Consider the following 20,962-nt stretch of genomic DNA (forward strand, 5'->3'; position numbering starts at 1 on the left):
CAAAAAGGGGCCCCATTCTTTTCTCAGTGACACCCGTGTAAATCTAAAAGCACTCCATTGAAGTCAGCAGAATCTCTCCAGATTTCCTTGAGAGCGGAATTTGGCTCAAGGAGTTCAAATGAGCCCATCGTAATCTAAAATTCTGTTCTCACCCTGATTTTGCTCAATTGTGCCCAATTATAATTAAGCAAAAACGAAATGCGCACACATAAAAACGACACTTCTACAAACCCCTGCAGTGTGAAGAGGCTGTAACTGCCACTATGCACCACGACCATCAAACATCTTTTCGTCTTATCTGCCAGCCGCGCATCTCTATACTGTGTTATGAGGTGTGTTGGTAATTGTCTGATGCTGGCACTGGGCCTTGAAAAGGAAATGGTGTGTGTCTAAGTGCAGACAAAGCTATTCAGGAAGTCACGACAAAGCAGCTTTCCCCCTCCTGCTTGGGCCAAATTGGAGCCTTTGGACTTACTCCTTTCATGGCTTTAAAAGAAAAGAAAGAATCTCTCTCAACTGCCTTGGCTCTGGAAACAATAGTTGGAGGCTAGAAGGTGATTTCAGAGCTCATTTGTTTTTGCAGTGCACAAGCCCCTTTCTCCTCACATCATTTTCTAATAATTTTATTATCAGCATCTCGGACTATAAAACCGACAAGTAAAAGCCTCAGTTCCACTTGAAATAGTAAATAATAATAATAACAACAATACAATCTTTTCCTTTTCTTTTGGCCTGATCTTCAAATGAACCAATTTTGTTTCTTCTGACACTGTATTTCCTGCTGTTGCTGCAGTTCTTTTTAAAAATGAGATGCACTGATTAGCTCACTTGCTCCCCCAAATAGTATTCGGTTTGGAGCTCAACCTTGTTTATGGTAAATTATTGCCATCTTCAACCTATATGCTGAAGGAAGGGGAAAGGGTGGGTTCTAGTGGTCAGAATGTACGGCTAAGCACACAGTCAGGAGTGCTGGGTTCTACTCCAGCTTCTGCTCCTGACTCAGAAAGTAAGGTGGCACAAGTAATCGAACCTTTCTATACCTCAGTTTGCCCAGCTGTAAAATGGGCTGATATCATGACAATGAGGTTGTATATTTGTGAATCACAAGCAGCCCCTTGGATTTCCTCAACAAAACGCTTCACTGTGATAAAACAACAAAAACAGAGTCCAACGAGTGACTGATCAAAACAGCAGGCTAACCAGATTCCAGATAGCTCTCTGCTTTGAAGCATCCTCCAAGCTGCTGCCCTAAACAACTATCTCTGTCTACTTAGAGACAGCTGCAGACAAACACATTGTTACAGCTAATGTGTCACCAATTTTTGCTGTTCCAAAGATCATTTTTGCTTCCAACACAGTAACTCAAACTTTGAGGGGCCCAATTCTCTCAGCACTGGGCTCAGATCCAGCATATACATGGCCCCAACTTAGATCATATTCATGCACTCTGCGGCAAGTCAACCCATTAATTCCTGAACTAAAAGTTAACAGTGAAAAGCACAGAACACTGTATTTGCCTTCCTCTTGAGGATGCCGTAAGGGTTAATTAAAGTTTATAAGGAGCTTTGATATATTTGGATGAAAGGCAAATGATTAGTATTACAAATAGTGCCTTGATAAATAAACCAGTGGATGCCTGATGAAACTGTCATCACCGCTCATTTTCTGAATTCAGATGTTAACGATGATCGAGCCCTGCTCCCAGCACGTACGCTCAGCACATACCATGTGAAAACAAAGAAGAGAGCTGAATGAATCCATTCTGGAGCCTGGACACACAGACAAATGGAGCTCCAGGAGCCACACGTATAGACTTGGCCATTAGTGGCACAGTCTTTCATTGCCTTCAATTGAATCAGCTGCCTAAGGACGTAGCTGCCCCACTGCAGTAGTCTGTTATCCCCAGCCGACCAGCTGACATGAAGGTCTATCTCCCGTGGTCTAATGCGTCCAGATACGGACCCAGTGCAGGGCTGTCTTCATTAGTCTGGAGACAGACAGTCTTAAAAGGGTCTGTCTACATTACAATCAGGAGGTGTGATTGGAGCATGCGTAGACATGACCAAACCAGCCCTGATCTAGCTAGCTCAAATTACAATGTCAGTGCAGACACAAGCGAGCTGCCAGAGTACAGACCCAGGCAGCTTGTACTCAGGTGGCTAGCTACTGTGAGTCAAGCTAGCAAGAGCAAAGCTCTCTCAGGTCTGTCTACATGTGCTGCTATCATATCTCCCCATTGCTGTGGAGACATACCCTGCCACAGCCATTCTGGGAAGAGCAAACAGTCCCACTAAGCTCAGTGGCCTATTGACTCTGGAACGTAATGATGTCAGTTGGAATTTCAACTTTTTAAGCAGCCTCATGGACAACAATTCACAAAAATAGCAGATGATTAAGAGAGCTTGTGTGAGATATGCCACCCAGATCACAGCTTGGTCCAAGAATCAGAAAACCTACTGTATGTTGTTAATGCCACCACCTTGGATTATTTGTCCTGAAAAAAGTTATCCTTTGTTTACATTCTGCCCTTCCACTAGATTGGTCAGCTTCACTTATTGTTTCAGAATAGTATGCTAAAGCTGAAAGTGTACTGCTGGCAGAGCGAGCATTGTATCCTCTCCTAGTGGCTGACCTAGTAGTATATAGCAGCCCACAATTGCTACTAGCTAATGGAGTAATTACTTTCATTTAAGTGATAGAGATCTGTGCTTTGGTGTTGAAGGTCCTGGTTTCAAGTTCTACCCACGACCCACAAGGGAGCTCATTAGGCAAGCCATGAAAAAAAAAAAGTCAAACTAAGTAGCCGAGTTTGGAAAGGCCAGAAGACAGGGAGAAATAAATCATTACGAAGAGCTGGGACCTGAAATGTTCCTCAACAGCTAATGATAATGGATGTAGTATCTGTTCTGCATCCCACCTTGAAGGGACTCGCCCACCTCTTGTGACTTACATTCACAGCTGGGGGTCATGTCTGATCCTTGGTTGCTTCTGGCTATTCAGATCACAGCAGTGGTCAAGAGTAATTCCCAACCCACATCTGCTTATAGCAAGGATAATGGAATCCATTTTCTCAGATGGGAGACCTCAGCAGAGTGACTTGTGCACTTGTTTCCTCTAGACCGGCTCACTGTATCACACTCTGTCTAAGGCTGCATCTTCAGGCCACTTGGAAACAGCAATATAGAATGAGACTGCCTGGTTACTTAGCCACACTTCTGCAAGGAGCATATTACCCTGAGATGAAGAGGCTCCACTGGCTTCTAGGTAGTTACTGGGTGCAACTCAAGATGGCACGTGTGATCTAGGAAGCCCTATATCATAGCTTGGGACGTGCATATCTTAGAGACCTGCTTTTCTTCTTGTGTTTTAACCCAGCAGGCATTATGAGCCTGGATGCTCAAGCAAGGTAGGAGACTCAATGAGGAGCATTCAGCTACCACCCAACCAAACAGCACTTGAGCTGGCTTTCAAGGCATGTTGTCAGATCCCTTCAGCCAGGCTTAAGGGACCCGGCACTGCAAGCTTTGCTTATGTGAGTAGGCTTTACACACATGCACAGTCCTATAGAAATCAATAGGAGTATTCCTGTGAGTAAGAATTACTCACATGAGCAAGGCTGACAGGATCAGGTCCAGCCCAAGGGGAGGGGCTAAACAGGCAAGCAGGCCCGTACTGCAGGAAGGTCACTGATTCAGCTTTGGATTGCTCTGAGAGACGTTTTTTAAATACTGACTTGTGCATGTGCTTCGAATCTAATGATAAGTGCCTGGAACACAGCAAAATACATGTAAACAGACAGGCAATCAGCAATCACACGCATCCCATTGGGAGGGAGACGGCTGCCGTCTCCATCCTTAACCAATGGAACTGGACATAAGTCAGCTGTAAAACATTCTCAGCTACATCCCATTCATCTCCCATAGCAAAGGCAGTTTAGTGGCATCACCGCACATGCACTTTGATGATGCTGTGCAGAAGAGACCGTATAAGTCCCTTTATATATTAATAAGGGGACAGATTCACAACCGATGGAATTCAGCACAGCTCCACTAAAGGCAATGGAACAAGGCCAATTTACACCAGCTGAGGATCTGGTCCAAGGGCTCTTTCCCAGCTGATCTTCCTGTCACATTGACTCCCGCAGCGGCTTTGGAACCAAGAAGGGGAAGAGGGAGAGAAAAATCAATTTAATTGCAGCTTAGTAAGCAAATGTGCTAAGTGTTGCTGGCAAAATGTGAGCACTTTATTGTGAGGGGAGGGGGGGAATGGCTCTTTTCATTGCATGGGAAAGTGGGGTGATAACCAGATGACAGCCTGGTAGATTTGTTTTCACCCCTTCCCCTTCTTTAAACAGGAGGAAGCCTCCAAGAGGCACACAGTTAATGGTAGATATTTTGTGCTTGTACTATTCCATTTAATAGTCAATCCACTGCACCCTTTGTTGTTATCTGACACGTAATTACCCTTTCATGCAAAGTGTCTCTCTTTAGCAGATCCCAGTTTTGCTTTCCCCGCAGATACATCCCCGTGATTGGTTTTATTGCACCAAATGCTGGGCTGTCCTCGTGGAAGGGAAATGGCTCTAACTACATTTCTCTTGCACAGCTGCAGCACATTGCTTGTGCATTTTTTATTATTTCTCCCATATTTTCTTTTCCATCAGCACAGAGACTCGAGCTAACAAAAGTACCAAATTGGCATCCTCCAGGGGCGTGTGCGTTGCCAACCCTAATACCATCTGCAGAGCTTGCATATAAAGCAACATGTGTGCTCACAGGGATGGTGTTTTTAAAAGAGCTTGTTCAGTCATGTGCAAAATACTGCACCCCCACCCCCGGGATTATGACATCGAGCTGAGAGGTAGCACCACTTCTAGGGGCTGATCCTGCTGCCACTGAAGTCACTGTCAAAACTCCCACTGACTTCAGTGGGCCAGGCTCAGCCCCTGAATGACTAAAAGGGACTGACTGTAATGGGGCTGCTCAAAGGCCTTGGTGCTAGATGAAAGCAGGGCTCTTAGCTCCGGAGCTGAAATCCAACACTCATTACTGCCGGTGCCTTCTGCCAATCTTTGTGGTTCTTTGGTCATGAAAGCTGCCCAGGCAGCTCCTTCCAAACAGCTGTCCTATATCTGGAAAAAGTTGTCATTCCCTTATTTATATCCTGAGTAAACAACGTGCGTCCTTCCCAAAGAACAACAGGGCTGCACCAAGTACACCTTTGTATAAAACCTCTACTCAGCTACTCAGACTTATCAGGATAGAATAACAATGTACCAAATACATTGTATATACTTCGCTGTATGGTGGTGTTATGCAGAACACTGCTCCAAGTATTAAACCTAAAATTTGTATACTTACCTGTGCTTTATACATATTTACCTGGGCATTGGCCCGTAAATATCATTATAAAGCACTGAGAGTTTTTTTAAATGGTTCAATAGACTATACCTTATACTTTCTGCAAAAGATCTTATTCCTGTGACAAATTACTGTGGTAGGGGAGGAAAACAGTGATCACCCTCACTCTCTTTGAAATGAAAACTGGTATGAAGATCTTCCCACAAAGATGATGCTTATGAAAGGCATGAAGCCACTGCACCAAACTGCAGCATATACATTATATATGTAATTTACTGTATATTGTGTAGCACCCAAAGTGTGCTAGGCACCCTTCAGCTATGCAGACAGATACAGTCGCTGTCCCAAAGAGTTTATAATCTGAGAGCAATTTGGGGGCAGATTTTCAGAAGAGCTCACTCAACGGGCTGGGTTCTTCAGAGCTCCTAGGGCAATCAGGTTATAAGGGTCACAATGGGAGCTGCTGAGTGGGTAGCGCTTTAGACAGATTTGGGGCCTAAGTGAGAGCTGAGCCCCAGTTGTGCGCACTGAGCACTTGAAAATCTGGCCCTAAGGTCTTTGGAAAAAAACGAACAGTCACTTCTCCTGCCACCTCTCAGATGGAACAGAGCAGCTGTTTAGCTGCCCACTGCATTGCCGTGCTAGAAATGGAAAGTACTGTTTCCACCTGGAACTTTAGGGGGAAGTTTAGGTAGGTGGGATGCAGTTCTCAGAGTTTTGCCAGGATACCAGGATTACAAAGGTGCCAGGAGATCTTGCAGTACAGCACCCCCAAATATTCGGGTGAGATACAAGGCTCAGCACTGAATCAAAGAGGACAATGCCTCCTACTAAACTGTCACCAGTACTTCCCACAGCATCTAGGTCAGTGGTACTCACTGTGTCCGTCATGGCTCTGAATCAGGGACATCCAGGGCCAACTGTGTTAAGACGAAAATCTGTATTTGATTATGAACCAAATGTGTGTTCCCTGAGCTTCACCCTGTGACTTTTTAGCTGACGTGTCTGTATCCCTCTGAGGAGGAAGTAGAGGGCCCTGCCTCCCTAGCTACCTCCCACAGCTTCCACTGCTGCCCTAGTAATAGCCAAGCTAGGAGTGCTTCCAACGCCAGCTGTCCAGCCCCAGCTGCAGCTGCTCACCAGCCCCCCTGCTGGCCCCCTTCTGCATGGCCAGGGAAGGAGAAGAGTAGCTCTTGGTGCACAATCAGCTGCTGGAATATGGAAGATGAGAATAGGAGCTCTCCTGGCTCTGCTACAGCTTAGGGAAGTGCTTGACAAAGGTCCTCTCCCCAGCACAGCCACTCAGGGTACCCTAGAAAAGGAGAAGCTGAGAACCTACACTAGATAGGCAAAAGGAACCAGAAACCACCTGCAACTCCACTCCCGGGGTTTCTCCCAGCACTGGGGAGTCCTTAGCAGGCACAGAGCCAGCACCTACACCTCTCTGTCTCTCTGTCTCTCTCTCTCCAGAGCCCCTCGTGCAGAGGTGGAGAGGCAGGAGCATGTTGCATTAGCACTATCCTCAGCTGGCATATGACCCCTAATGGACTGTTGCCAGCTGGCACAGGTTACAGCAACCCCTAAAATATCAGAGTTCTGGCAAAGTAGCACAAAGAGAGCAGAACAGGCCAGACACTCTGCCCCACAGTGCTGATTGTAACCGCCTGACCTTTCTGAAAGAACATTTGGCCCTCAGACTGGCCACTGCCGATCCAGGTGTTTCATGCAGGTCTCCCATCCACATACTGCTCTAGTTCAGAGCTACTTAGTTTAGGAATTCTGACAGGATTAACCCAGAAGGTCAGACAATCACAAGCTAGCCTGAGCCAGCCCCGAAGGAATAAAGATAAAAAACAACATGGGGGGGGGGGAGGGGAGAGAATGACGTAAATCTAACCCTCCTGACACTGAATATATAGAAATTCTTTTAAATTGTTCAACGGCCTTCTTCATAATGATCTTCAGAACCGTATCTTCAGAGTATTTCTACCAGGGTCCTGCCAAGGGCAGTCAGGACCAAGAGTCAGAGCAGGGTCAAACCTAAGGCTGAGAGTAGCAGGGGAGCTTGCAGTCAAGTTCCAGGCCAGGGTCAATAGCAAGGATCAGAGTCTGAGTCAGGTTTCAGGGTCCGGGGCTGGAGGCAAGGTCCAAACTGAGCTGAGATCAAAGCCAGGAACTGATGATCAAGAATGGTCATGGTAGTTACAGCAGATCCACACTGTTGCCTGGACACTTCTTGGAACGACCCTTAGGTTTGTAGAGGGCAGGGAGCCAATCAGGAGCCATGAGGCTGCTGCCTGTCAGACCCCTTGAGGTGGGACTTCCCACAGCAGCTAATGGGTAGTGAGACACAAGTCTCACTACTTAGTAACTACTTAGTTACAGCCACTGCTGGGTGACTGCATGGAGGTGTTCGCTGGCAGCTCTGTAGGCCTGTCTTTGAGACTCACTGGGCCTTCCAATCTCAGTCCAAGAGTGAATGGCTTTGAATTTTCTTGGCAGCGTTGGGTACTTCTCAAAATCTTTGTACATTCTTTCAGAGAAAAAAGAAAATTTTCTCCTCCTTCCTCTAAAATGTCAAACAAAAGGTTTTTTCTGCATCCAAGCTTTATTGGGCTTCTTCTAAGTAAACAGCCAGCAATTTTTTGCCCTTTTTAAAATTTTTCTTTTTTTACAAGCACAAAACACTGGAAGGTTCCTGGATGCCTGATGCTCATCATTTCATAAAGTAAACAGGCCTTGTTCAATCAATATTTATGCCCCTATCACTCACAGCAGCACCATGAAGCTGTAATGGAATGTAAGGGGGGCAAATTCATTCATTGTAATTACCAGTGAAAAATTAACAAGGGTTTCATTTACTGCCTATTGTTTTTCAGATATCTCAGAGAGGCCACTCATGCGCAGTCAATAGATTAATTAAACAACACAGATAATATAAGCCTGACACCATTTGTCTATGACAGTTTTATTATTATTATAGTCAGCTGAGTTTTGCCTGACCAATTGGATTGCTAAATTCTGACAGAACTTTGTGTCCCGCTCAATGTTCAACAAAGACGCAACTGTTAGCAACCCGGATGGATACTGTGGAAGAAAACTATTTTCAAAGCTTAGCTACAGTTAGGAAAGTGACTGAGAAAACAGCTCCTTCTTATTCAGCAGGTCTGCTCCCTGGCTCATCTGAGTCACACAAACACAAAAATGAGAGTGTTGTTTTTTATCACTGTTAGACATGCAGTTGAAATACAGGTATGGGAGAGCAAACTAGATTTGATTCTAACAAATTTATTTGAGCATAAGCTTTCGTGAGCTACAGCTCACTTCATCAGATGCATTCCGTGGAAAATACAGTGGGGAGATTTATATATATAGAGAACATGAAACAATGGGTGTTACCATACACACTGTAAGGAGAGTGAGCAGGTAAGGTGAGCTATTACCAGCAGGAGAGCGGGGAAGGGGGGGTGAAACCTTTTGTAGTGATAATCAAGGTGAGCCATTTCCAGCAGTTGACAAGAACGTCTGAGGAACAGTGGGAGGTGGAGGGGGGGAATAAACATGGCGAAATAGTTTAACTTTGTGTAATGACCCATCCACTCCCAGTCTCTATTCAAGCCTAAGTTAATTGTATCCAGTTTGCAAATTAATTCCAATTCAGCAGTCTCTCGTTGGAGTCTGTTTTTGAAGTTTTTTTGTTGAAGAATTGCAACTTTTAGGTCTGTAATTGAGTGACCAGAGAGATTGAAGTGTTCTCCCACTGGTTTTTGAATGTTATAATTCTTGACGTCTGATTTGTGTCCATTTATTCTTTTACGTAGAGACTGTCCAGTTTGACCAATGTACATGGCAGAGGGGCATTGCTGGCACATGATGGCATATATCACATTGGTAGATGTGCAGGTGAACGAGCCTCTGATAGTGTGGCTGATGTGATCAGGCCCTATGATGGTGTCCCCTGAATAGATATGTGGACACAGTTGGCAACGGGCTTTGTTGCAAGGATAGGTTCCTGGGTTAGTGGTTCTGTGGTGTGGTGTGTGGTTGTTGGTAAGGATTTGCTTCAAGTTGGGGGGCTGTCTGTAAGCAAGGACTGGCCTAAAAGTTGCAATTCTTCAACAAAAAAACTTCAAAAACAGACTCCGAGAGACTGCTGAATTGGAATTAATTTGCAAACTGGATACAATTAACTTAGGCTTGAATAGAGACGGAGTGGATGGGTCACTACACAAAGTAAAACTATTTCGCCATGTTTATTTCCCCCCTCCCCCCTCCACTGTTCCTCAGACGTTCTTGTCAACTGCTGGAAATGGCTCACCTTGATTATCACTACAAAAGGTCGTCCCCCCCACTCTTCATCCCCCTCCCCCGCTCTCCTGCTGGTAATAGCTCACCTTAAGTGATCACTCTGGTTACAGTGTGTATGGTAACACTCATTGTTTCATGTTCTCTATGTATATAAATCTCCCCATTGTATTTTCCACTGAATGCATCCGATGAAGTGAGCTGTAGCTCACGAAAGTTTATGCTCAAATAAATTGGTTAGTCTCTAAGGTGCCACAAGTACTCCTTTTCTTTTTGCGAATACAGACTAACACAGCTGCTACTCTGAAAACCTAGATTTGATTCTGGCTCACGCATCACCAGTTTGTTAGTGTTCTAGACATGCTGCAAAGCCTGCCTTTACTCCTGGACATTTCAGGGAGGGCATTCATTGATGAGTGTCATTATAGGTCCCATCCTGTGACCATCAAAGTCAGTGCCAAATCCCCCACTGGGGTCAATGGGCACAGGATCAAGCCCTCCATTATGTTAAATTGGCAGACTTGTGTTCATGTTGGAATACACAGTTCAGTTAATTAATGTGTTAAGATCTTAATTTTGGCAGTGTACATTGTTGTTTTAATCTATGTTAAACACCTCCAGGAGACTGGCGCTGTAAAACCTGGAGAAATTAAAAAAAGAAAGATTATCAGCTGAACTCTGGATGCAGAATCCTTCCAGCTGGTGCTGATGCAGAAAGAATGCAATGTGATATTCAGATCCCAATTGCAGAACTGGTAACCACCTTTCTGACTGTGGGCCCAACCTTGCAGGGTGCAGAGCAAGGATGCCGGAACCTTTGTAGAAGTGTGGGAGGTTGCACAGTGCCCCACCCCCCCCCGCCCCAGTTGCTTATAGAAAGAATTGTGGGTCCTCAGCAACTTATAGAAAGCTCTGATAACTTCAGAGGATCACCCTCCCCCCCCCCCCGCACACACACACACACACACTGCATTTTAACATTAACCATTCCCTTTTGTTGAACAAACTATATCTACAGTAATAGTTACAGGATATGTCATGTCATATATTTTGCGGTTTAAATTATTTTTATACCCTTCAGTGTTTGTAACTCCTCCTTGGAAACATGAAAATAACATTTGTTTCTCCAGGAGGTTTTTAGTTCCATGTTTCTTAATATGACATTAACAGGGCCTTGATATTTTTGATAGTTGGAGAGTCTTCTGGGATGCCTAGATGTCTCTTCCTCCACGGTTCAGCCCCACTCATAAAGGTCCTGCTCTCCTCTACAATCCATCAGCTATGCTTCATCCATACACTAGTGGGAGCAACAGGGGGCTCCTTGCTCTTTTAAGGCCCTCCCAAGCCCCGCCAGCCCCTGAAAGCGAGAGGCCAACCAAGCTGGAAGCCTGACCACTGCCAGCATCAGCACAAGCATTGGGAATTGGGTTTGCCAGCTCAGTGCCACTAAGCAGAGCCCACTGCATGTATTCCTGACAAACCAATCTGCGAATTTACTTGTAATTAATCCAGCATATCAATTCCTCTCATTATTTCTTAATCTAACTAAATTATTAATTTCTATATGGTTTTTTTTTAATATGAGAGAAAGACAAAACTCCTGCATAAAACACAGGGAGGCAGTGCTGTCTAGTGGTTAGAACAGGGGCAGGGACTCAGAATTCCTGGATTCTGCTCCAAGCTCTGACACTGACCCACTAGGCAGTTTTAGGCAAGTCATGGATGACCTAATTTTCAAAGGTTCTGAGCCACTCTATCTCCCTTGAGTCAATAGGCGCTGGACATGCTTAGCGCCTTTGAAGGCCTCAATTTGTTCCGCTGGAAAACAGAAGGGGCAAGGGGGATTGGCTGACACTGATTAATGCTTGTGAAGTGCTTGGAGATCCTGAAATGAAAGGCTCCGTAAGCACAGAATATAAACCACTGAACCTCAGCTGATCAGAAACACAGAGCTGCTGTACAGTGGCTCCCTCGTAAACCATCCAGCAGACAGGATTAATGTTACTAATCCCTTGCTTGCTAACTGGCTCACCTGATTAGGTGTCTGCTAGACAGCGGACACGAGAAGACAGTCACACCATTCCAGGGGGACTCACCTCACCTACCTTTCGTCACAGCTTGATGGGACTCCAAAAAGAACGGAAGAGAAGCACAAGAACATTTTCCCCAGCCAGACAGGTAAGATTCAAACTGTCCATTGCAAATGCAAGAGGCAGCTGTAGCATCAACCTGGACGGCAGCAGCCGATGCACTGGGGACTTCATTCCATAACCAGCCAGGCGAGACACCTCTTATGACTTTGAGTGGGACACATTTTTAATTCCATGCCCCATTGTTACTATGAGCTTATTGCTTAAAATAAAGGCCTCAGCAAGAAGTCCCTGCTTGAGTGAACTGCTGGCAGTGCCTTCCTTGGACAGGAAATGTTCCATGGCAGCTCCTGAATGTGATAAACCGCAGACTTGATGCAGCCATTAGCCAGTGATGCTCTGAATTAGGAAGGAAGGAAGAAAGTGACTAGAAGAAAAGTGGGCAAGGCTAGGAAAGAAGCAGAGAGAGGATCAATAAGGTAATAGCTACATCTACACTGCAGCTTGCAGCATGCTTCCCAGTGTGGCTAGACAGATATGCTAGCTCTGCTTGAGATAGTGCCCTAAAAATATGCAGTGTAGCCAGGGGTAGCAAAGGCAGTGGCTCAGACTAGCCACCCAAGTACATACATAGGGACTCTACAGGTTTGTGCTCAGGCGACTAGCACGAGCTGCAGCCCATGCTTCACCAGCTACGCTGCTATTTTTAGCACACTAGCTCAATCGGAGCTAGCGCGTGCCTGTTTACCCATGCTGGGAAGTCTGGTCCCAGCTGCAGCGTAGACGGAGCCGCACAGAGTGCGGTGCAGGGAGATAAAAGTAAGAAAGAGGAGGTGAAATCAGGTAAAATAAAACAAGCATGCTCCTATCCATTCTGCCAATAGAATATCAGCATAGGGAAAGCATAGCCACTGTGATAATGTCCTGGACTCCTATGTAGGAGACTCGGGTTAGATTCCTTAGGCCTAGTGCTCTTCTCACCAGTGTAGATCAGGAATGCTTTGCCATGGAGGTTGATGAATGGAGACACCTCATTTCTCCATTAGGAGTTACACAACCAGTTTACCCTATTACTTTACATATGATGTTTCCGCCATTACAATATGAGCTCCTTCTAGGAAGTTGGAGAGGGTGAGGAAGACCTATCTGCATACTGCAAAAGTATTGCTTTCTACTGGGTTAGCAGCTAGCCAATATCCAAAGTACATAACCTCATGGCCAGACGATTGTACTGTCCTATGCCCAAGGACCTGTTCTCCCTTTATTGCTGCTTCACTGGCTTTGATGCACATATATGAAACCAGATTTGGATCCCTTAAGAGGGGTTAAATGAAGTGACATCATGTTCCTTTCCTCACAACTAGCTCATATTTCATATTACTCAAAAGTAGTTTCCAAAGCCAAAAATGTAATGCACTAAAAAATGAATCTGTACTGTATGAATCTCAGGGGGATGCAACTGTTTTGATGGAAAATTCAGAGGAAATGAAGGAGAGGCAATTGCAGCTGTCAGATTTCCGGAGTTATGGCAACTTGGCAGGTGTAACTTAGAAATTTAGGGCCTGATCCTGTAGCCATGAGGAAATTACCCTTGACTTTGAGGGGGGAGGGATAGCTCAGTGGTTTGAGCTTTGGCCTGCTAAACTCAGGGTTGTGAGCTCAATCCTTGAGGGTGCCATTTAGGGATTTGGGGCTTTGAGCAGGGGGTTGGACTAGATGACCTCCTGAGGTCCCTTCCAACCCTGATATTCTGTGATTCAATAGGAACAGGATCAGGCCACTAACAAGGTGGTTAGCAGTCCAAAGAGCAGGGGAAAACACAATCTGTATGTGTTCTGTGGATATTCAAAGGGGGCTGTAAAATGAAGAATCAATTCTACTGCAACTGTTTTAAGTAAAAAGGTTCATTTGAAGGAGAATACAGTACATCATGGCTGACAAGCGAGGTTTTATTTTGACGTTTTGAAGAGTGCATTTTCAATACAAGCCTATTTACTCAAAGGGATAGTTATGGTTAAGAGAGCACTTTCATTCTAAACCTCTGTTTCCAGTGACTTGTTACCTTCCCCCACAAAAATGATCTTTGGGCCTGAAATTGCACAAACTCATTCTTCCATCCTAGATAGGAGAGATTATGGGAAGCCTGAAAAATCCATTCAGTCATTGTTGTTTGAAAAAAGCGTAAAAAACCAGTGACTTTTGCCACATGAAAACCAACGTATTTTTACCAATTTAGGAATTTTTCAAACAGCAACTTGGATTTAAAGTTCCAGACTTGGCATACACATAGTCATTTGTGAGAAATATCTTAAACAGACACAATTTATATAAAAATCATGGGCCAGATGCCCCTTTCAGTTACACTGGTTTAAATCCGGAGTGAAAATCTGATCCAAAGCCCTTTAAGATTCCCATTAACTTTATTGGTTTTGGATCAGATCCTAAACCCTCTGATTTCAACCAAGTCACTCCAGATTTACTGTTTCAGAGTAGCAGCCGTGTTAGTCTGTATCCGCAAAAAGAAAAGAAGTACTTGTGGCACCTTACAGACTAACAAATTTATTAGTCTCTAAGGTGCCACAAGTACTCCTTTTCTTTTTGCAGATTTACAGTGGTATAATCAAAATCAGAATCTGGTCCCATGTATTTCAAACAGTCAGTTATTTACCACTGTTAGTACCACCATAGGTTATTAAAATGGAAAGAATTTTGAAAATGTTCCTGGTTTATGCTGCTTACCTACTTTTTGCATTTCATGCAGTTTGGATTGTGAAACTAAACTGGTCAGTTTCAGTTTCTGTTTCTAGTAAGTTGCAGGTTGCTGTCTCATGCACTGTACAATACTGTTCTTTGGGCCCAGAACACTGAAGGGGAATGCTCAAGTCCAACCAGAAATGGCTTTCACTGAGACAAAAACGAATGTCATTGAAATATTTATATTCATATTAGGACCCTAACTTTTTTGTTTAACTACATAAGTGTAGTGATTTAAACCAGTTGGTGGCATCTGCAGCTCTGCCACAGACTCACTGTGATGGACAAGTCCATTAAATTCTCTCTGTCTGCTTCTCTATCTTTAAAATGGGTATAGTCATGCCTACCTCAGAGAAGTGTTGTGAGGATCATTCACTTATTGTTTATAAAGTGCTTAGAAATCCACAGATGAAAACTGAAAGTGTAAACTGCTTTCCTTGTGTGCTACATGTCTCCCTTTGTGCCTGATCCACAGAGGACACGGGTCTGCTATAATACCCAGCTAGGGGACTTGGCCCGGATTCAGTGGTCCATCTGTATTCCACATAGCACACACTTAACTTCAGGAATGTGTTTAAGGCCCATTGGGCTTTGCTGAATAGGGGTGGATTTAAGCACATGCAAAAATGCTTTGCTGAATTGGGGCCTTAGTTCTCCATTTCACACTACAGAGATTCATGCTTTTAGCCCTGGAGCTCCAATCATTAGTGATGATGACCATTACAAGTGTGCAAAGTTGTCTTCGTTACTATGCCGCATGTATCATTTTCTTACCAATTTAGTTATACACCAAGCACAGAGCTATCCAGAGCATTCAATTCAATTACTATTTAAAATTTAGAATACAAGGGAGTGTGCTCACAGCAAGTCAAATAACAAGAAAAGTTTATATATCTCTAACAGGCAAATATTAAACTTGAGACTGATCTAGGGAAAGGGGAGTGGATAGAAACATTAAAACTTTTGGCACAGATCGTATAAGCAGAAAACTAGAGCATGATAAAACTATCTAGCCGTGGTAAGGCCTGGTGAGGTCATAATTTGGAACAGGGAGCGCAGTTACAGTCAGCATATAAAAACAAGCAGCATAGGAATGAAGATGACACAGCAGACAGAAAAAATGATACATGGACTTGAGAATCTTGGTTAGTCAAAAAGTTCATAGACACGTAGGCTGGCATTCTGAGAGAATACTTTAATTCCCAGGGCCAACAGAACAGGTAAGGGCTACAAGGCTGAGCACAGTGGTATCAGACACCTGACAAGGTGGCATGAACTTCAGAGAAGGTGTCCAACCAGTAACAGGAACTGAAGCAAGAACGTCGGTACACGGGGCAGGATCTGACTCACACTGGTATAAATCAGGAGTAATTCCATTGACAGCAATGAAGTTACACAGATGTAAAGCTAGCTGGGGTAAGCAAGAGGAGAATCGGGTCCATCCTGAGCAGACAATACACAGATTAAAAACTATCAGAGGCAGCAATAGGTGCCACTAATCTGACTCGCAGAAAGGAATTAAGCAAGCCGCGAAGAGGGAAAAATACTTGCTGTACTGTATGTACTTCATACAACTGCAAAACCTCTGGAGAGGGAGCAACCCGGGAGGGGCTTTCTGGCACCCACCCCTCCCAAACATTTCTTACAGGGTCCTCATCTCAGCTTTCACAAATGACAGAATGCTCAGGTCGCGTCATATCCTTCAGGTCTTACTCAGGCAAAACTCCTGCAAATTGCAAGGAAACCAGCGAGCTAATCTCCAGTCCCATCACAGCAAACGCTGCTTGCCTTTGGGCTATGGCTAGGCTGCCCTGCAATCCTGTTCGCTCCTCCAGCCCTACATTAAAAACCCTTTGGGGGCGGGGGGGAGGAAGAGATGGTGGCAAGGGTTTAATGGACAAATGTAAGCCACTGGTGATGATGCTCTGAGTGCATCATGCCCTGGTTTGGTTGCGGAAGTAAGAGCCTAAAGGACTTCACTGGGAAACTGTTGCAAAGAAGTTGGCATCCAGTTCCCCAAGCCAGGCTACAGCATGAGCACAGGGGGAGCGAGGGCACCGAACCAAGCGGTTCTCCCACCTGTGACTGTTCTCAAAGCTGCCCGTGTGCTCCGGGCATGTCCCCGCGGCCACTTGCAGGGGCTCCAGCCCGCGGGACAGCTGGGCACACCACACTGCTCTTGCAAAGCCCCCTGGCGCCGATCCGGGCTGGACCCCAGCCACCAGTCCCCGAAGAGAAGCGGGTGCTCCTTACCTTTGGCGTCTGCCCTTCGGGTCCTGCCACCTCCAGCCTCCTCCTCGCCCCCAAGAAGAAGAGGAGAGCAGCGATCCCCAGGATCCCCAAGAGAGACAAAGCCAGCCGGCGACTCGGCCGTCTCATCGCTCAAAAGTCCCGCCTGGCGGCGAGGCGAGGCGCGGGGCAGAGGGGCTGGTACCCCCGCGGCGGGCTGCTTCCCCTGCGCGGGGCACGGCTGGAGCCGGGGCTGCGCCGAGCCGGGGCGGAGACAGAGAGCGGCGAGTCCCGGGCTGGGCGCTGCGCGGGGCGGGGGAGGAGGAGGGACCGGGGCGGGAGAGGCTGGCTCCAAGCAGGAGCTGCGGCGCCAGACGGTGTCAGGCTCTCCGGGAGGCAGGAAGGTGGCGGTGTGTGTCTGGCTGTGTCACCCGGGCTGGCAGCGCCCCGGGAGCAGGGGGAGGCGCTGCCGCTGCCAGCCCCGGCTCCTTCCCCCAGCGCCGCCGGGATCACACCGGCTCAGCCTGCGGCCGCTGGGCCGGGCCCTGGAGCTCGGGGCGGCTCCGGACTCGGGGCGAGCGCTCGGCTCTGGGGCGGGGCGGGTCCGGGGAGATCGGGAAGGCTCCGAGCCGGCCTGCGGGGCAGGGGCCCTGCAACTTTCCAGCGCTTCCGAGCCGCCAGGTTAGGCTCAACTCTCCGGCAAAGCGGGGCGGGGGCAACCTGCAGCCAGGCAGCCTCTCCCTGCAAGCTTGACCTGACCGGCTCCTGCCAAGCCGCCTGGCCACTGCTGTGCTCGGCGCTGCTCGGAGCCCGCAATGGCGAGGGGGCTTTTGCCAGGGGCCGGAGATTTACACGCCAGCAGGGTCCCTCTGCTCATTCCAGTGCGCCTGGTTCTCCGCTCCCTCCGCCCAGGTAACTCCAGGGAAGGCGGTGGACCTACCTCCCGCCTGAGGCTGGTGTGATGAAAAAGAGGAGAATCAGGTGGTCTGTGTGCGGGTAGCCTCATAGTTCATGGGTGATAGCCTGTGTCCACCCTCCTGCCTAGGGTGATTTAGGATTTTTAAAGCAGGCGGGGGCTTTATTTCAGTGGGAGGGGGGGCGCGAAGAGGGCTTGTTTCTTTGGACATTACAGCACTAAAGTCAACCGCTTGTGAGAATCAGAATGTTTCATAAAAGTGAGCAAGCTGGAACCAGAGGTTCTTTTACTGAGCTCTCATTAACAACCTCAGCGGCATAAGGGCAGGGCAGGTCTGCTGCTGTTAAACCACCATCCCTGGAACCTGCTACCTGCAAGTGAGCAGTTGAAGGACACCAGCAGGGTAGGCTGGGGTCAGGCCACTCCACATTGGTGGAGCATGTTTCAGGCTGAACAAACCCAAGGCCCCTTGCAGAAATGTAACAAAGTGACATGGAAAGGGGTATTATGGTGAAAGGAGGCACCCACTTAACATTACATACGCGAGCCTAAGGTAGGACATGGAAATTAATTTATCCAATTGAAACAGCAAGGGGAATGGAGGTAGATAATTTAATTGCTGGAGTTGGAAGAGAAGATAGAAGGCTTTAGACCTGACATGAGCCCTTAAAAAGTAAAATCATAATCATCAACCCAGAATGGATCTGCTTGAGGCAGTGTGGTGGTAGCTCTGAGCAAAGGATAAGGTACTGTTTTATTACTAGTATGAGAGCCGGGGTGAGAAGCAGTCGCTAAGGCCCTGCTCCTGCAAGTGGTTCCCTGGCATGGGATTTCTGCAGTCACACGGAGTCCCAATGACTTCAGTAGGGCTCTGTGTAGATACAGGGGTTGCCTGCCATGAACAATTTACAGAGTAAGGGCTTAAGGTAGATAGAATATTGTAACTGGAGTTCATCTGGGATCATACGCTGCTAGAAAGACCATAGTAAACACAACAAAAAGTCACATTTCAGACCCGAGCTCAGTTCCCTTCCCCAGCTTACTACTTTTCCATTTCTAACCTTGGCCAGAAGTCAATAAGCTGACCCTTCCCTGGCCCAAGAAGACGGAATAAATTAGATATCAGAGCAGATGTGAATCATTCGTGTTAGTATAAAAGCTATAGAACAAATCCCCATAAAAACAGGAACCCATGCATAAAACAACATATGGAAGGAATCAGAGATAAGCTGTCAGAAAGCTGGGCAGACCACTGCACTCTCTCCTGTGCATTTTTCCCACTGCTTCTGTTTTTATGATTTCCTCCAGTTGTTTGTGTCACTTATTTACTGTTTGCAGTCTCCATCCTTTGTCTGCTTTTGATTTATTCCAAGGCTCACTGACTCCTCTTTTTATGTAATCCATGCCTCTTAGGCCTGATGTGCTTAGAAAGATGCCCAGATAAAAATTTCATTAACAACAAGACATTTAATCTTTTCTTTGTTTTAAGGTTGTGTGACTTTTCTGTCCAGGGGGTTTGTAGAAGGATAATGTGACGAAATCCATGTCCATATGCAGAAGTTTTTAACAATGGCAGAAGCAGTTGGTGCTGGTGTAGAGAAGACAGTCTTTGCAAGTAAGCAGGGTTGAGCTCCCTCAGCATGTGACTAAGGAAAACAGGTGCTGCAAGAAGTGGGGTTAGTAAATGTGATTCTACCACTCTTCCTACTGAGTTATTCTCCTAGCAGTCTGTATGCAGCTGAAGAGGGCCATTTTTTTCCAGGAGACAATACAGAGATTCTTTCCCCCTTGTGTAATATTCTTCTGCCCGTTAATATGGTTAAAGAGTCCAATGTTCTAGTAAGATTTCAGTTGGGGCGATTCTGTTTACATATAAACTTTGCCCCTAGTTTCAAACGCATACAGTATTCTCAGGTTCCCACCTTACACTGTCTGGTACTATTAAATGGAGTGGAGAACATGCTTATAAAAGTTGCAGATGACATCAATGAGGGGGCAGGGTTGCCAGCACTCTGAAGGACTGGAGTTGAATTCAAAATGACCTTGACAAATTGGTCTGAAATCAACAAAAATGAAATTCAGTAAAGACAAGTACTGCGTGTAGGAAGGTGGGAAAAAAAATCAAACGCACAAATACAAAATGGGGAATAACTGGCTAGGTAGTAGTATTGCCGAAAAGCCTCAGGGGGTTAGAGAGGATCACGCTCTGATGCGGCTGCAAAAAAGGCTAATATTCTGGGGTGAATGAGTAGGCGTGTAGTATGGGAAAGAATTGTCCTGGTCTAGGCAGCGCTGGTGATGCCTCAGCTGAAGTACTGTGCCCAATGCTGGGTGCCACGGTTTAGAGAAGATGTAGATAAATTGGAGAGAGTCCAGAGAAGACCAACAAAGGTGAAAAAAAGGTTTAGAAAATCTGGCCAATGAGGGAAGGTTAAAAAAGACTGGACCTGTTTAGTTTTGAGAACCAAAGACTGAGGAAGGACCTGATAAGTCTTCAAATATATTAAGAGTTGTTATAAAGAGGATGTGATCAATTGTTCTCCATGTCCACTGACTGGCAGGCCAAGAAGTATGAGGCTTAATCTGCAGCAAGGGCTATTTAGGGGAGATATTAGGGAAACGTTTAACTATAAGGGTAGTTAAGCTCTGGATTAGGTTTCTAGGGGAGGTTGTGTAATCACCCTCACTAGAGCTTTTTAAGAACAGATTAGACAGACACTTGTCAGGGATGGTCTTGGTTTACTTGGTCCTGCCTCAGCACAGGGTGCTGGACTTCGACTTCTTGAGGCCTTCAGATGTAGGCTTCTATTCATATTCTTCTTACTTTCATTGTGTTCCCCCATCTGCTTCTTGTATCCAGTGATTTATAAACTAAGTGTGTGACAGCCTTTTATGGCAGGGACAATCTCTTTATTGGATTAGGGTATGGAGTCTGGCACATTGGAGCTCTGATACAGTACCACCATACAACCAACCCTTTACTTCAGTATTGGCATAGATCCTGTGGTTTTGTCAATGCAACACACCTGTTGCAGTTTTTAATGGAAGCTAGTAATTTTGTTCCCACCTGGTCCTCAACATTTTTCTAGAATACTTCACAGTGGGTCAAAAGGTTTAAAAAAAAATGCAGAAGGCACTTGAGCATGACAACTCACTGGTGGATTAAAATCTTGTCTTTTTTACAGAACAAACTTTTCAATAAAAAGTTTATAGAATGGCAAAGGAAATACAGTACAAATTAGATTACAGGTAAAGGTAATAAATAAGACATGCCTGACAAAAATGCAGTCAGATGATGCTCTCTCATT

The 20,962-nt window shown here is 45.9% G+C and overlaps 1 protein-coding gene across 1 annotated transcript in view; it reads right to left on the reverse strand.

Annotated features, from left to right (window-relative positions):
* GALNT14 (polypeptide N-acetylgalactosaminyltransferase 14) overlaps nucleotides 1-17,002 on the reverse strand; it is a 191,075-nt gene extending 174,073 nt beyond the window's left edge. The window contains exon 1 of the mRNA XM_048843389.2: nucleotides 16,763-17,002. Within this exon, the coding sequence (XP_048699346.1) occupies nucleotides 16,763-16,888 (126 nt within the window). The 5' untranslated portion in view covers nucleotides 16,889-17,002. The remainder of the gene's footprint in view (nucleotides 1-16,762) is intronic.
* Between the last annotated feature and the right edge of the window lie 3,960 nt (nucleotides 17,003-20,962).

The sequence above is a fragment of the Caretta caretta genome, chromosome 3, assembly GCF_965140235.1.
Source record: "Caretta caretta isolate rCarCar2 chromosome 3, rCarCar1.hap1, whole genome shotgun sequence".
Taxonomy (NCBI): domain Eukaryota; kingdom Metazoa; phylum Chordata; order Testudines; family Cheloniidae; genus Caretta; species Caretta caretta.